We start from the raw sequence: 16,161 nt of genomic DNA on the forward strand, positions 1-16,161 counted from the left end.
CAAATTGTACCTAAATGTAGCCCGACCTAAAAGTAGTCTCAGAGTTGTACCTAGATGTCGCCTAGAGTCGCATCTATGTCGCCCCGACCTAATAATACCTTCGTATTTGTACCTAAACACAGTAACCCACACTTAATTTAACTTTTTCACACATTTTGCCAAATAAAATTGAACGTATAAATTAACGAACTCCAAAGTCGTAGTATACCTTAAAGGCAGTGGACACTATTGGTAATTACTCAAATTAATTATCAGCATAAAACTTTAATTTGTTACGAGTAATGGGGAGAGGTGGATGGTATAAAACATTGTGAGAAACGTCTCCCTCTGAAGTGACATAGTTTTCGAGAAAGAAGCAATTTTCCACGATTTTGGTTTCGAGACCTCAGATCTAGAATTTGAGGTCTCGAAATCAAGCATCTGAAAGTGCACAACTTCGTGTGACAAGAGTGTGTTTTCTTTCATTAAATTCTCGCAACTTCGATAACCAATTATTTATTGAGCTCAAATTTTCACAGGTTTGTTATTTTATGCATAATTTGAGGTACACCAACTGTGAAGACTAGTCTTTGACATTTACCAAAAGTGTCCAGTGTCTTAAAACCATTACTGAAAAGAGTTTTGTACGAGCCCTACTTTACAGGGCGAAGACGGACAAACAATTATTTGCAATGTATTTACACAAATAGAGCTACGATTTTATGGATAGTCGAATTTTCCACAGGGGTAGACTAGGGGTAATGTGAAGAATTTGTCAGATGTTTGCTTCTACTGGAGCCTAAAAAGCACATCCCATCTCGACCTCTTTGGATATTAGGTGCGGGTGCACCGGTATAGAGATTAGTGGTTCACCCCCACTTGGTAACACAAGAATAAGGACAGTTTAAAGCCATTGGACACTTTCGGTAAACAGTATTGTCCAAAAGCCCACATTTCGTGTATCACAACTTATATATAAAATAACAAACCTGTGAAAATTTAGTCTCAATCGGTCATCGGAGTCGGGAGAAAATAACGGGAAAACCCACCCTTGTTTCCGTTCGCCGTGTTTAAAATAAATCCGTAGTTCTCAATATCGAGAATTGACAATTGTTTTAATGTTGTCTCAAAAAGTAAAGCATTTCATGGAATAATATTTCAGGAGAAGTCTTTCACCATTACCTTCTGTGAACCCTGTAAGTTATTTGTTAATATGTGAACTTTTTCGTCTGTCCCGAAACTCGTGTATAATGGCTTTAAAGACCCATGCAAAAGACCAGTCTTCTCACTTGGTGTATCTCAAGTTATGCATACAATAACAAACCTTTGAAAATTTGAGCTCAATTGGTCGTCGGAGTTGCGAGATATAACTATGAAAGAAAAAAACCACCCTTGTCACACGAAGTTGTTTGCTTTCAGACACTTCTAAAGCAAACTTGAGGTCTTGAAATCAAATTCGTGGAAAATTACTTCTTTCTCGAAAACTATACGTCACTTCAGAGGGAGCCGTTTCTCACAATGTTTTATATTATCAACATCACCCCATTACCTCGTAATCAAGAAAGGTTTTATGCTAATAATTATTTTGAGTAACTACACACTGCCTTTAAATGGGATAAATGGTCCTATACCGAGAGGGTTATAGGGACCGTCATTTTTCAATATTGATGCTCGGATGTTCGGAAAATTACACCATTGTATGTGTGTTTTTATTTCAAGGGGGGGACTCGAGGGGTGGTTAGTTTTAATATAAACTTTCCCCTTTAGTGTAAACTGTGATCATACTTCTAAAGTTGTCGTGTGTTTTGTCTTTAACACTTTTTATGCACTGTACGATACGTAAATGGGTTTATTTAGTGCTGTAAATTTCACACCTCAACATTTGCAAGGCCGGCGTTGCATTTCCAAAGGCTTTAGCTTACTCAACAAAAGATTGTTGGAGATTGATTGACCTCAGCCCCTAGTTAGCTACCAGGGCCTATTGAAGTCTACTGTTGAGTTTCTATTATTAAGCCATGGTAAGTTATTTTGCCGACCCTGAGCGGGAATTCCATTGGTATATAAATAGAGGCATTTCAACTTTAGCACAAAGAATGTTTGTTGGATTGTGGATATTGGGTGAGCCAGGCACAACAAAAAAAGAACCAAGAAGATTGTTAAACCGTCGGAGTGTTTATCGCACTATATTGTTGAGTTTTTGCCTATATAGCTAAACCAAGGGTTCACATAAAAAATTTACCTGTAACCAAGTGAAAGAAAATGGCCCAAATAGAAAACATAGGAGTTTCCCGTCTGCAATAATGGCAAGTCAGCTTCGAGTGAACCCTTCTACCTCAATGCTTTTACGCAATAGATCAGTTCCTTCTCCCGTAAACCTTTAGAACATCCATAGCAAAGCAATCAACAACACAAGTTTCAATTTTTTTGTTGAAATGTCGCAATAAAGCAAAATACTGTTGGATTTGAAACTTTGCATGGTGAAAATATGATATGGAAAGGTTAGCGGTAACACCATGTAATGACATCTCTAAATGAGTTGGGGTGGTTCTGAAAAGAACCGTTGGTTTCAACTTGACGTTTTCATGAAGACGATCACAGAATCATCGAAACGTCGCGTCGCGTCGAGTTGAAACCAACGGTTCTTTTTAAAACCACCCCAACTCTTTACAGATAATCATTACATGGTGTTACCGCAAACCTTTCCATATCAAAGTACTAGTAGAAAATTTGTCAATACAAATCCCCCCATGTTGAGAAACAAACTTTACACCTCTTTTTTCTCGTCTTTTACTCGGTTCAAAACAATACTTGGAATTCAGTTATCCATAATCCATAGTTCCACTCAATTTACAACACGACTATACTTTCATAGGATTTGAGGCATTGCATGGTGAGGTATCAATATATATTTTTGGTTTGTGTATCTACTTGCAAGGTAGAGTTTGTTCTCAGAGAACTGTCTTGCTTTATTCTATTCTATTTCTACCTCCATGGTTCTACTGCCGCGGAGTAGATTTTTCGAGTGTTCGGGAGACTTCTCAGTAAGTTCTGAAAAGAACTGTCCTGCTTATTAACTATTACCTGGGCGGATGGTATAGAAATATGCTGGGAATACTAATTTAGCTTGTAATGATCACAATTAGTATTTTACCACCGCGGAGTCAGTTCTTGAATTGGTCTCATTACTTTCATTACGTAACCTGATTTCGAGTTGGTCCAAAAGGAATTCCTCGTGCTTGGTGGCCGAATCACTGTTGCCAAAAAAAGTTTCAAGATTGCAGCCAAGGAGGGCCCCGTTTGATCATGATGGAGGAAGGAATAGAAGGAGCTCGAACGACCCGCAAAACCGCAGAGTACCAAAAGAATACCCTGACAATGCTTTTCTGACCAGTGGAAAAAGATAGGAGACCTCCAGCTGGACGGAGTAATAGTGAATGTCACGTGAAATAGGTTCCACCAAACAAATGACAAGGATCTGTATGTCAGTTATATAAAAACGTCTAAATCACGTGTCTGATCTAAGTTAGGTAGCTAGCCTGCTGTACATACTAAATTATATACCCCCATGTGACCATGTTTCAGCCAAACAGAAAACAGAACTAGCAAGGGGGTGTTTCTCGCTCACTCCGTATGCATGTTTTGCTATTCAATAGTTTTGTCCCGGTGACTTAGTCGGCACTTCGTCGAGAGCAAGCCAACGGAGCACACCGTACTTCGAAGACAACACCCGGCGTCTCGAGGGTGTTAAGGTAGCAGGTCCCAATCATTCTGTGGAACTGCTCTTAAAGGTATGTTGAATTGGATTGAATTGCATTTTACCCATGTTTTCATCTCGTATACCAAAATGTCACAACAATGTAAACTTAAAGGCAGACACTATTGGTATTTACTCAAAATAATAATTAGTATAAAACCTTTCTTGGTGACGAGTAAAACATTGTGAGAAACGGCTCACTCTAAAGTGCCATAGTTTTCGAGAAAGAAGTAGTTTTCCACGAATTTGATTTAAAGCCGTTGGACCCTTTCGGTACAGAAAAAAAAAAAGTTCACAGATTTACAAATAACTTACAGGGTTTACAGAAGTAAGTGGTGAAATACTTCTATTGAAATATTATTCCATGAAATGCTTTACTTTTTGAGAACACAGTAAAACAATATCAATTCTCGTTAACGAGAATTACGGATTTATTTATAAGGCGAAACGCGCGGATACAAGGGTGGGTTTTCCCGTTATTTTCTCCCGACTCCGATGACCGATTAAGCCCAAATTTTCACAGGTCTGTTATTTGATATAGAACTTGAGGTCTCGAAATCAACCATCTAAACGCACACAACTTCGTGTGACAAGGGTGTTTTTTCTTTCACTATTATCTCGCAAGTTCGATGACCGATTGAGCTCAAATTTTCACAGGTTTGTTATTTGAAATGTTGTGTGCTTTCTGATGCTTGATTTCGGGACCTCAAATTCTAAACTTGAGGTCTCGAAATCAAATTCGTGAAAAATTACTTCTTTCTCGAAGACTACGTCACTTCAGAGGCGGCTGTTTCTCACTATGTTTTATACTGTCAACCTCTCCCCATTACTCGTAATCAAGAAAGGTTTTATGATGGTGATTGTTTTGAGTAACTACCAATAGTGTCCACTACCTTTAAATGCGAGTGGGACGCACCTCTGATATTGATAGTAAAAAACATTTAAGATACCCTTTGAAGTAATATCGTTATGTAAAAATATACCAGCTTTTATGTTCCTGAATTGTTACTGCGGTAACGCTTTTCATTAGGAACTATTGTTTCTGCGTGACCATCTCCGAATTTTCGGCGATCTTTTGAAAGCGCGACCTTTTGAAATGAAATGTTCATATATTTTTTTATTTTTTTTTGCATATACATCTATATTTGTGTTTAGGATTAAAGTAATCGAGCCATTCAAAAAGCCATTAAAACCTTTTCCCGCTTTTTACAAAAACAACTTATTGTGTAATAATACCCGCATACATTGCTATTCATAAATCATAATGGTTTGTTATGGTCGTTCATCGCAGCAAAAAGAAATACATCACATCACATAACGGAGCAATAATGTTTTATTGTACCAGAAAACGGACGTTCACTAGAAAATATGTTGGTAAAATACCCGTATAAATATTTAGTTCAACGTATGTATATATATACATCTATATAATATAACTAAACTATTAAACTTAATACAATGATATTAAAATGAAATAATATCGTAAAACCTCTACTGAAGATAGTATAATTGTTATCCATATTTTGACAATATGAATATTTCAAATATTGTGTATATGTTAGTATAGAAAATATTAATAGTTGATTAATGACATTGTCTTTACATTGATGGGCAAAACTAATGGATACCGCCTGAGGCTATAAGAAACACAACTGGCTCAATGTTTGAATTCATTAAAGGCACTGGACCACTATTGGTAATAACTCAAAATAAGTATTAGCATAAAACTTTTCTTGGTAACGAGCAATGGAGAGCTGTTGGTAAGAAATTTTCCACGAATTTGATTTCGAGACCTCAGAATTTTGAAGAACGGTAATGTTGTGGAGCTATCACTAGTTAACAAAATTACCTCCCTCCCCCTTAATGACACTATATTTTCGACAAATTTTCTCTGAAAGAATTTTGACAGATTTTTCATATAAGTTTATCAAAAAGTGTAGATTAGCGGTTTATTTGTTGCTTGATATGTTTTCTATGTTTTTCACTATATTTTTGTATTTTCGTTGTTTTTTGGTCTTTTTTATGCAAGTCGCCTGACACACAAGGCCTGAAGGCCACTTCAAGGTTTGGGCTACAATTATCATTTTTTCCAGAGGCCGTTGCCACCTACTCCTAGGGCTGAAACAGGGGTGCCCCTTTTACAGTCCATACGGATGTAGGCTTGGGTATTATCAATCCAAAGTCTGGCTGGTAGAGCAGAAAGCACTACCTCCCCAATTTAGATTTGTGAGTGTCTATGTTAGTTTGTGAGTGCATATTATGTATGAAAGAGTGCATAAGTATGAAAGTGCATTATGGTATGAAACAAAACATATATGTTTTAGCAATATACTATTTTCTGTTATTTTTGTTGGCAGGGTTGGCGTACAGCTCTAGAAAGAAACATTCATCTAGTAGAAGGTTCTGTCGAAACCGTAGGACTTCTGACTTTTAACCGGATACATACGGTAAGTTTAATTACTCGTTTTTCCGTCCTTCCGTCTGTCCGTCCGTCTGTGCGTCCGTCTGTCCGTCCGTCCGGCCGTCCGCGTTAAAGTTTTTGGAAATGTTAAAGTTTTTGGTTTAAGTTTAAGTTTTGGAGTTGAGTTGTTTTGGTATGAACAAGTCCAAGTGAGATTGTGAAATATATTTGCCAGTAATTTTTTTGTAATTTTCTGATAATTTTGGGGAAAAAACAAATGTTAAAGTTTTTTTAGGATAACAAAAATGTTTAAGTGGGTTTTTTTTCAGGCTGAAACATTGACATCTGGATTTAAAAGAAACAAACTCAAATTAAAATCTTAAAGTTTTGAAATTATTTGTTAAAACAAAAATCAAACTCTCTGTCACTGGTTCCAGTTGAATGAGCTGAAACAATGAAAAACATTAAATGGTCATAACTCCTAATTTCAATGATGTACTGACTTGAAACTTGAGTCTAATATTGCTTCTTATATGTAGATTCATATGAAAAGATAAAACTCAAAGAATAATTCACTGGTTCCAGTTGAATGAGCTAAAACAATGAACAACATTAAATGGTCATTACTCCTTATTGCAATGATGTACTGACTTGAAAGTTAAGTCAAACATTGCTTCTTACATGTAGATTCATATAAAAAGATAAAACTCAAGGAATTATTCACTGGTTCCAGTTGAATGAGCTAAAACAATAAAAAAAACATTAAATGGTCATAACTCCTAATTTCAATGATGTACTGACTTGAAACTTAAGTCAAACATTGCTTCTTGTGTGTAGATTCATATGAAAAGATGAAACTCAAAGAATTAATCACTACTTTCAGTTGAATGAGCTAAAACAATGAAAAACTAGAATAGGCATAACTCCTTCTTTCCTGACTTGAAACATAAATCAAATATAGCTTTTTACATAAAGACACAAGGGAAGCGATACAAACTAAAAAAGTGCATCACTGAAGAGTGCAAAAATATTGTTGCTTACATGTATGTACACGTATATAATATGAACAGATAAAACTCAAAGATCACTGGTTCCAGTTGAATGAGCTCAATCAATGACAACCTTAAATGTCATAACCTCATACTTGTCAATGTCCCCACCCTTTTGACCATCAGTTTATCAATTATTGGTTTTTCTGTCAGTCATTGGTTCTATCTGCTGGGGATCGGCAGCTTGCCATGGCAGCTTCGCTGTTCTAGTTAGTTTTGTTTTTACCACTTTTTTTTTTTTGGGGGGGGGGTCTTCATTCTATTTTGCTCGATTTGTTTTAGTTTTTGTTTGCAATAGCCTGTGATAAAAACACGTGCATCTATTTGTTGATCTTGATCGAAATTATTCAACTGTTAAACTGGATCACAACTTAGTAGATTTCTGATTTCGGGAGACTTCTCATCGTTCTGAAACGAACTGTCTGGGGTCGATTTCACAAAGAGTTAGGACTAGTCTTATCTCGAGTTAGGACGAGTTACTCGTCCTAACTTAGGACTAGCTATACGTTTTAAATATCTCCTAGGACTTGTCCTAAGTTGGGACTAGTCCTAACTCTTTGTTAAATCGACCCGAGCTCTATCTACTATACCTTATGGGAGTGACTGGACAGTTCGTTTCAGAACAAGAAAGTCGCCCAAAATCTGAAAGCTCTGGCGTTTTGGGGGTGAAAAATCAAGCCTTTTTATGCATAAATTTAGAGAAAAAAAAACTTTTTGAGCACTTCTGATTTATATAAATGTATCGTCTATAATTACGAACTGCAAAAATCAGTCAATAATTGTGATTCGTAACCAGACGACAATACTTTATATATAGGCACTTTAAAAATAGCAGTTAGCCTGGGATTCCGAACTCACAACCTTGTGGCTGCAAGCTTCAGCAGTCTAACCACTAGACCACGGTGCCATAAGTATTTATTGGTGGCAGCACTTTTTAGCCTTGTACAAAATTGTTCCAGTATTAGGGATTGAAATTAATGTTGTTTAAAAGAAAATGTGGTTCTGTAGAGGAATACATGTAGGTTTTTTTATTAAAAAAACTGGCTTTTAATCTTAAATTATGCTTTTACCCATAGTTGTTAAGAAAATATATCAAATAAATAAATGTCTATCTTAATTTTAAAGAATTAGTGAAGCAATAATATTACGGTGAAAAGTCCAACTATGTTGTAGCGCCATGCGATGGAAGACGTCATCGATATCTATATACTATATTGTTCTATGATGAAAAATGTCCCACTTTCAAATGCTTAATATGTTATTGTTGCAAGTTTACACAATTACAAGGGAGTTGTCATATGATCATTGCATTAGATGTGTTCAAAATCTTTCACCTCGCACCTCGCGTTATCGAATATCCCAGATAAAAGAGTTATTTTGGCAGGGGGAAAAAATGCGAATGGCAAAGGAAGAAAAGAAAATACTTCCACCGGAAATAAAATATAAAAAAAACTACACACGCGTTTGCGACTTTTCTTCCTCGGCTCTTTTTTCCCTTCCCCTTCCTCCCCTTCCTCCCCTCCCCCATTATTATTTTTTCCTTTCTTCTTCTTTCCTTCCATCTTTCTCTCCCTTTTTTCCTCTTTGATCCACACAATAAGCCTCGATCATGTGTTTTTGGGTTTCACTTCGTAAAAGAACGTGGTCGGCCATTTTGTAGAACCCTAAATGTTGTGACTCCACAAGATGGCGGATCGTAAAAGGAAAAACAAACAATTTCGAGGTACTGTGGATCAATATATTATTCTCATTTTATAACACATTTCCAACCATGCTTTCCCATGCTTTCGTAGCAAACGCTTCGTTTAGCACAAAACACCCAATCTATAAGACCGATGTTTTAAAGACACTGGACACTATTGGTGATTGTCAAAGACTAGCCTTCTCACTTGGTGTATCTCAACATATTTATGCATAAAATAACAAACCTGTGAAAGTTTGAGTTCAATTGGTCGTCGATTTGTGAGATAACTATGAAATAAAATCTAATTCTTAGTGTCTCGAAATCAAATTCGTGAAAAATTACTTCTTTCTCGAAAACTATACGTCACTTCAGAGGGTGCCGTTTCTCACAATGTTTTATACTATAAACCTCTCCCCATTACTCATTACCAAGTAAGGTTTTATGCTAATAACTATTTTGAGTAATTACCAGTAGTGTCCACTGCTTTTAAAAGTGGAATATAATGTTCCACACAAATATTCCTCGAAATAGCACGGTTTTGCTTCTACGCCATGAACTAAGAAGGCACGCTATTTTGTGGCGACCCTGATATGTAAACTTCGCGACATATAAGGAAAACCGTGCAATTTCGAGGCATATGTGTATCGTATGCATTTTAAAGGCAGTGGACACTATTGGTAATTACTCAAAATTATTCAAAATAATTGTTAGCATAAAACCTTACTTGGCAACGAGTAATGGGGAGAGATTGAGGGTATAAAATATTGTGAGAAATGGCTCCCTCTGAAGTGCCATAGTTTTCGAGAATGAAGTAATTTTCCACGAATTTGATTTCGAGACCTCGGATTTAGAACTTGAGGTCTCGAAATCAACCATCTAAACGCACACAACTTCGTGTGACAAGGGTGTTTTTCGTTTTGTATTATCTTTCAAGTTCGATGACCGATTGAGCTCAAATCTTCACAGGTTTGTTATTTTATGCATATGTTGGGATACATCAACTGTGAAGGCTTGTCTTTGACAATTACCAATAGTGTCCACTGCCTTTCAAACAAATAAAAGTTTTTCACATACCAACTCCCCGATTCAAGGCAACGTGTCCCTTAAACGTGTCTTTCAAGTAGATTTCTATTTTATCTTTCTTTCTAGACGTTAGTCCTATCCATCTTATAAAAATGGATTTCCCAATTGCGATAAAAGACTCGGTGTTCATCCGCCCTGTGAAGAAGACGGATGCCAGTGCCTTGTTTGACGCTGTGGATCAAAGCCGAGCCAGCCTCGGACCACACCTACCTTGGATCTCTGCAGTGAAGAATGTTAACGATTCTGCAAGTTTCATCGAATCAGCGATTGCTCAAGAAGCTTACGGCAATGGTCTGCATTGTGTGATTTATGACGTCAATCAGCTCGGAGAACTAGAAGTCTTTGGTGTTGTTTCTCTGAGAACCATCAATGTCCCAACCAAGACGGCAGATATTGGGTACTGGTTACGAGAGGATAAGGTAGGCATGGGATTGTGTACCATGAGCTGTAAGAAGCTTATTGAGTATGGTCAGGCCATAGGTATCGAGCACTTTGAAATACACGTAGCCACTGATAATTATAAAAGTGCTGCCATCGCTAGTCGTATCGGCTTCCGAAAGCAACCAGGTATAATCAGAGGTGCAGAGATTGTTAACAACAAACCAGTTGATCACCATGTTTACCTGCTCAAACCAAACGGTACTCCAGGTTCACCCGCAAAGTCTAACATCGTTCTTCTCCTTGTTGGTGTTGTGGGTCTCGTCGTTGCATTGCTACTGGCATCCAGATTGCCAGAGCAGCAGTCAGTCTTGAAGAGGAAGCATGTTCTGCTTGTTGGTGGTGGTTGGAATCAGACGTGGTGTGATTACACTTATGACGTGGCACAGAAAATGCAGATTGACCTGAGTGTAGCTGACCAGGAAGGCCATTGGGTGGAGAGATTGGTGCTGACTAAACGAGTTTACACGTTTCACTCGATAGACACTCATGGTTCGGTTGATCAACTCGCTAAAGACATCTACGATATACTGACATCATCGGGCATTGAATTCTCTGGCGTGACGACTACGACAGACCAGCTACTTGTTGCTGTTGCCACTGCTGCTAAGAAGGCTGGATTACCAACACTCAACCCTGATGTCTTTGCAAATGTTCGTGATAAGGTGATCCTGAAGTCTCTAGTAAAAAGCAAGGCCCCAGTCTCGAGAATCTCGGCATTTGCAGATCTGGAAAATGCAGCTAAAGTTGTTGGCTTTCCGGCTGTCATGAGACCTGTATCCGGCGTGGGGTCCTTATCAACTCGCCTTGTACAATCCAAATCTGAACTTATTGAGGTATATACACAACTACAAAGGAGTGTAGACGCACAGAAACTACTCTTCGATGGGAACACTGATCTGATGCTTGAGAAATACGTCACAGGTAAAGAGTACGATGTCGACATTATCATGGAGAAAGGCGTAGCGAAGTTTGCAGCAATTACTTTCAATACGATTGGGAAGGCACCATGGTTCCAGGAGAAACAAATGACGCTACCTACGTCAAGCGTGAATCAAAACACACAGAAGAAGATGGCTCGGTATGCTGAAGCTACTTGTAACCAAGTTGGTCTAACTGATGGGGTGTTTCATATAGAGGTCATAATGGAGGGAGATCGGCCTCATCTGATCGAGATCAATGCTAGACTAGCTGGGCTTAAGAGTAGGAACTTCGTCAAAGCTGCTTACGATGTTGACCTCTTGGAGTCTGTCTTCAACATTGCGTTAGGTGAGCAAGTAAAGGACCTTAGCAACAAGGGAATCCTTGATGATAAAATGGTCAAACCAAAGTACACCACAACCAACTACATCAACGTAGAATTTTCAGGTGTCATAAAGACCAACACCTTTCTTGAAGGCATTGCACAAGACCGAAGGGTGATCGACACTGCATTGATGGTTAACATGGGTCAGAGGGTCGTTGGGCCAGAGGAAGGGGTTCCATATTTTCTTGGGGTTTTTATTGTTCAGAGTGAGGTTTCTGATGAGGAATCGATAAGGGTGTCAGAATATCTACTGGAGAAGATCGATCAGAAGCTGGTTATAGAACCACTGTCTAATATCCATGTGCAGAACACGCCTGTTATTGGAATGGAAGACATCTACGGTCTGCGACGACGAAAGTTCCGTGCATTGTCAGCAAACTTAGAGGCAGTTGCTTTACGGTACGGCTTTGAGGAACTGCTGGTCCCGATTGTAGAGAGATCGACTTCATTTGCTGAAGATGTTGTTGGATTGTCACCGTGGCCCGAGTGGGATCCAAGAGGTTGCTTCTTCTTTGATATCCAGGATTATGCAAAGGGTTTTAGTGAGAAGAAAGAGACGACATCAGTTCTTCTTATACCAGAAGGAACTCTGTCTGCCGCTCGTTGGCTGGGCCGTGAAATTGCAGAGAATGATAACATTGCATTCCCCATCAAAATCTTTTACAATGTTCCGTGCTTTAGGAATGAACCGACTGACACACTGTCCTCACGAAAGAAGCGTCAGTTTGATCAATTCGGTCTTGAGATTCTCGGGGCACAGGACCTCGGTGCTGATGTGGAGATCATCTGCATGCTTGGTGACATGCTGGAGGCAGTCGGGATACCCAAGGGTAAGATCATCTTCCGAATCAGTAACGTACAGATTCTGATACAACTTGTGAAAGACTCTGGAATCAATCATCTTGACACTATTAAGGTAAAGGAGGCTATGGACGAGATTGCAGAATGCAGAGCTAAGAAAGCATCGAGCTGCGTAGAGGACAACGAGAGGGCCTTCTGGAATGTCTTGAATAAGTACCAACTCAAACAGCAAGAGAAGACGTCTTGGATAGCCATGTTACGTCACGCCACCGGTAAAGTCGACACCAAACTTCGCTCTGAGTTTTCGCCGAGCTATAAACCACTGTTTGATGATTTGGAAGATATTTCTGTCGGTCTGGAGAAGCATGGGTACGCGGTTGTGGTTGATTTGTGTGTTGTGCGGTCGCATGAGTACTACACCCACTTTTCGTTTGAGGTTGACGTGGTTGATGGCAATCGACGTTTCCTGGAGATTGCCGGCGGGGGACGATACAACAAGCTCGTTGGACACTTCATCAAAGATAGGACCGACCAAACCAAAAACATCACCACTGTGCCCTCAACTGGCTTTGCCTTCGGTATCCAGCGTGTTATTGTAATGCTGAACGAAATGAACGCTTTCCAGGAAAACATCTACAAAACTGCCGAAAGAATCATCACCTTTGATGAGTCTTCCGCGGACGTCCTGCTCGTTCCTGACATGACGTTGGGCGCAGTGGACGGGTACCTGGACGCACTATCTTGGTTGAAACAGCAGACTGGGATGTCGGATAGTCGGGTTGATATTTACATCGGGGAGTCGGCACCCGTTTCTCGTGACAATCTTCTTGATAATTATCGCAAACAAAGACGGATAAACAAAATTGTTTATCAAAACAAAACATCCGAAATCCCTTGAATGTTCGATGACATTATTTTGTCAACGACATCACGAACTGAGACACAGTATACAAAACCACAATTCATATTTTGTTTTGCACAATAAACAGTTTTCTATTGAACAATTTTATGAATTTTCAACTCTCCAAAAGCTTTTTTTTTTATTTGTTGTTTTTACAATGATTATGCAAAGCAACTTTTGCACCAAAAGTGTCAGTTCGTGAATATGGAAAATGTTTATGTTTTTCGTATTTGTTTTTTAAAGGAATGGGTGATGTCACCGAGAAACAACACAATTTTCTGACGTTCAAATCATACACTAAAAGAAAACTAGTTGAAAATACCATGACATTTTGCAGGAAAGCTTTAATTGGCCTCCATGCAAGCATACATATAGATGGAAAGACACTTGCATGGAACATAATATTTTGTCGAACAATTTTGTAATTGTTTCATATTGTTACAGGCAATGGACACTATTGGTAATAACTCAAAATAATTATTAGCGTAAAACCTTACTTAGTAAAAAGTAAGGGGAGAGGTTGTTAGTATAAAGCATTGTGAGAAACTGGAGTACTTTTCGAGAAAGAAGTAATTTTTACGAATTTGATTTCGAGACCTCAGATTTAGAATTTGAGGTGTCGAAATCAAGCATCTGAAAGAACACTGTGTGACAACTTTTTGTGACAAGGGTTTTCTTTCTTTCATTAATATTATCTCGCAACTTCAATGACCGATTGAGCTCAAATTTTCACAGGTTTGTTATTTTATGCATATGTTGAGATACAGCAAGTGAGAAGACTGGTCTTTGACAATTACCAATAGTGTCCAATGTCTTTAATTTGTGTGTCAGTTCATGTTGTCGCGACGATTTGGGCAATTTTGATGATGTGCTTATATTAAGGGTAAAATTTCAAATTATGGTTGTGGAAAGAAAAACAGCAAAATTTCGTACTATTTTTAAGTAAAATATTCATTTCTTTTCTTTGAAAACTAACGTAAAAGTTGCTTTCGGGGCGCTATGTAGCAGCAGACTTCATTGTTTTTGTAGACATGTCCACATTAACATAATTAAACAATGAATTGATTGTATACCCATCACCTGAAACGCCAGCATATATAGTTACAAAATTGGTGGAGGTAGTTTAATTTATTTCAGGTTTCAGAAATGTCGACTTCAGTATTGTGAATCATGACAAGTCTCTAACGTCACGTTAAAAATGGTGTAAAGTTATATATAATGGTAACTGATACAGTTCGAGTGCAAATTTTGCCATCGTCTCAAAAACAAAGACGTCACAGTTGAAATTTAATTTGCCTCTACATTTGTCTGTTTGACATATAGTTTATTCCTGAATTTCTATGATATTCAATCAAACATTATTGCAATTTGACTTCGACTGACGTAAAATTTCCTCATTGGAATGTTTTACAGACACATTCGTTGTTGTTATCCTTTGACGTCATGTATCAAATTTCGCTCTAAAATTTTGTTTCGTCACCCTTTTTCCTCTAAGATGGCGGCTGGATGACGTCAATGCATAAGGTCTATTGAAATATGAGTCGAATACAAGCACTCCATTCGACCTATATAAGAGCCCATGTGAAACGAGATATTTTTGAGTGGCTAAACACTCCGTTGAACTACAAATAGGACAGGCCTACTTCTCCTTTTTTTTTTTTTTTTAATTCATCTCATTATTTTTATTATTTTTATTAACAGTTAGTTTTTAAGTTAATGTCTTCGAAGTCATTTTGAAACATGGATTAATACGCGGTTGTAATTACATTACATAAGGGTAGTATTTTAGCAGTGTAAGCTGTTTAGTGTTTTCTCAGAAAAGTAGACTCTGTACTGATTTGAAAAGTTCAGAATGTACATGTTACTTTTATTGGTATCGTTCTTTATCATGTTGCCATCAATCTATGAGATGTCTCTACCTTTAACCAAAGTGCCTATGAAGTGCCTATATAGTGTTTAGCTCCGTTTCCAAAACGGATCCCTTTGCAGTGTCGTTTTCATCTATATAGTTCTTGATGTCTCTTTACTGTAAAAGCGTAATCGTTAAACTGATCGCCCAATTGAAATATAACGTATTTTATTTGTTCAAACTGTGGAAAATGAAATAACCTCGAACAAATTGGCCGTTGAATGATGCACATGATATACATAACTGCATGGTCGCTGCAATAATACTTTCATTATTATTAAAGAGATTATGTTTAGTGATATTTTAAAAGGAAATTGGAATACTAAAACCACCAAGTTTATACTAATATTAAATTGCAATGTTAGTTTCTGTATTACATTGTCCCATGTGTGTTCCTTTCACAGTGTTGTGTATACGCATTGATAAGTTTGACGGCACATGGATGTGGCCCGACTGATCTCTAATATACTGGGTGCGTTCGTTTAGCTTCCCTGGGTCGACCCCCCGGTGTGTGGAGTTTTTTTTTCCAGGACGAACGTGTGCAGATAATTACCCACGTTCGTCCCGGAAAAAAACCCATTAAACACCGGGGTAGACCCAGGGGAGCTAAACTTGAACTTGAACCGTTCGTTGTCTATTACAACCTCTCTTGATGTTTGAATGTTTAGAGACAAAAACAAACATTTACAAGTAGGAGGCTTGACTACAGTTAAAACCAGGAATAAGAAGGTCCGAATTTGAAAGATGTCGGCATTTTCAAACCAAATTCATGGGAAAGACAAGAGTCGAGGGACTTTTCAATTTCACTAAAACGAAAGCGAGTATATCATACATAAAATCACCAACAAAGCTTAAA

The 16,161-nt window shown here is 38.0% G+C and overlaps 1 protein-coding gene across 1 annotated transcript; it reads left to right on the plus strand.

Annotated features, from left to right (window-relative positions):
* The first annotated feature begins 3,666 nt into the window (after window positions 1-3,666).
* Window positions 3,667-15,635, plus strand: LOC139937735 (uncharacterized). The gene is made up of 3 exons (XM_071933024.1): window positions 3,667-3,767; window positions 6,091-6,180; window positions 10,017-15,635. Exon 3 carries the CDS (start codon window positions 10,043-10,045, stop codon window positions 13,391-13,393), a length of 3,351 nt encoding a protein of 1,116 aa, XP_071789125.1. The 5' UTR covers window positions 3,667-3,767; window positions 6,091-6,180; window positions 10,017-10,042; the 3' UTR covers window positions 13,394-15,635.
* The last annotated feature ends 526 nt before the right edge of the window (window positions 15,636-16,161 follow it).

The sequence above is a fragment of the Asterias amurensis genome, chromosome 5, assembly GCF_032118995.1.
Source record: "Asterias amurensis chromosome 5, ASM3211899v1".
Classification (NCBI taxonomy): domain Eukaryota; kingdom Metazoa; phylum Echinodermata; class Asteroidea; order Forcipulatida; family Asteriidae; genus Asterias; species Asterias amurensis.

Coding starts and splice junctions, on each gene's coding strand:
- LOC139937735 (XM_071933024.1), top strand. CDS start 10,043: ATGGATTTCCCAATTGCGATAAAAGACTCGGTGTTCATCCGCCCTGTG.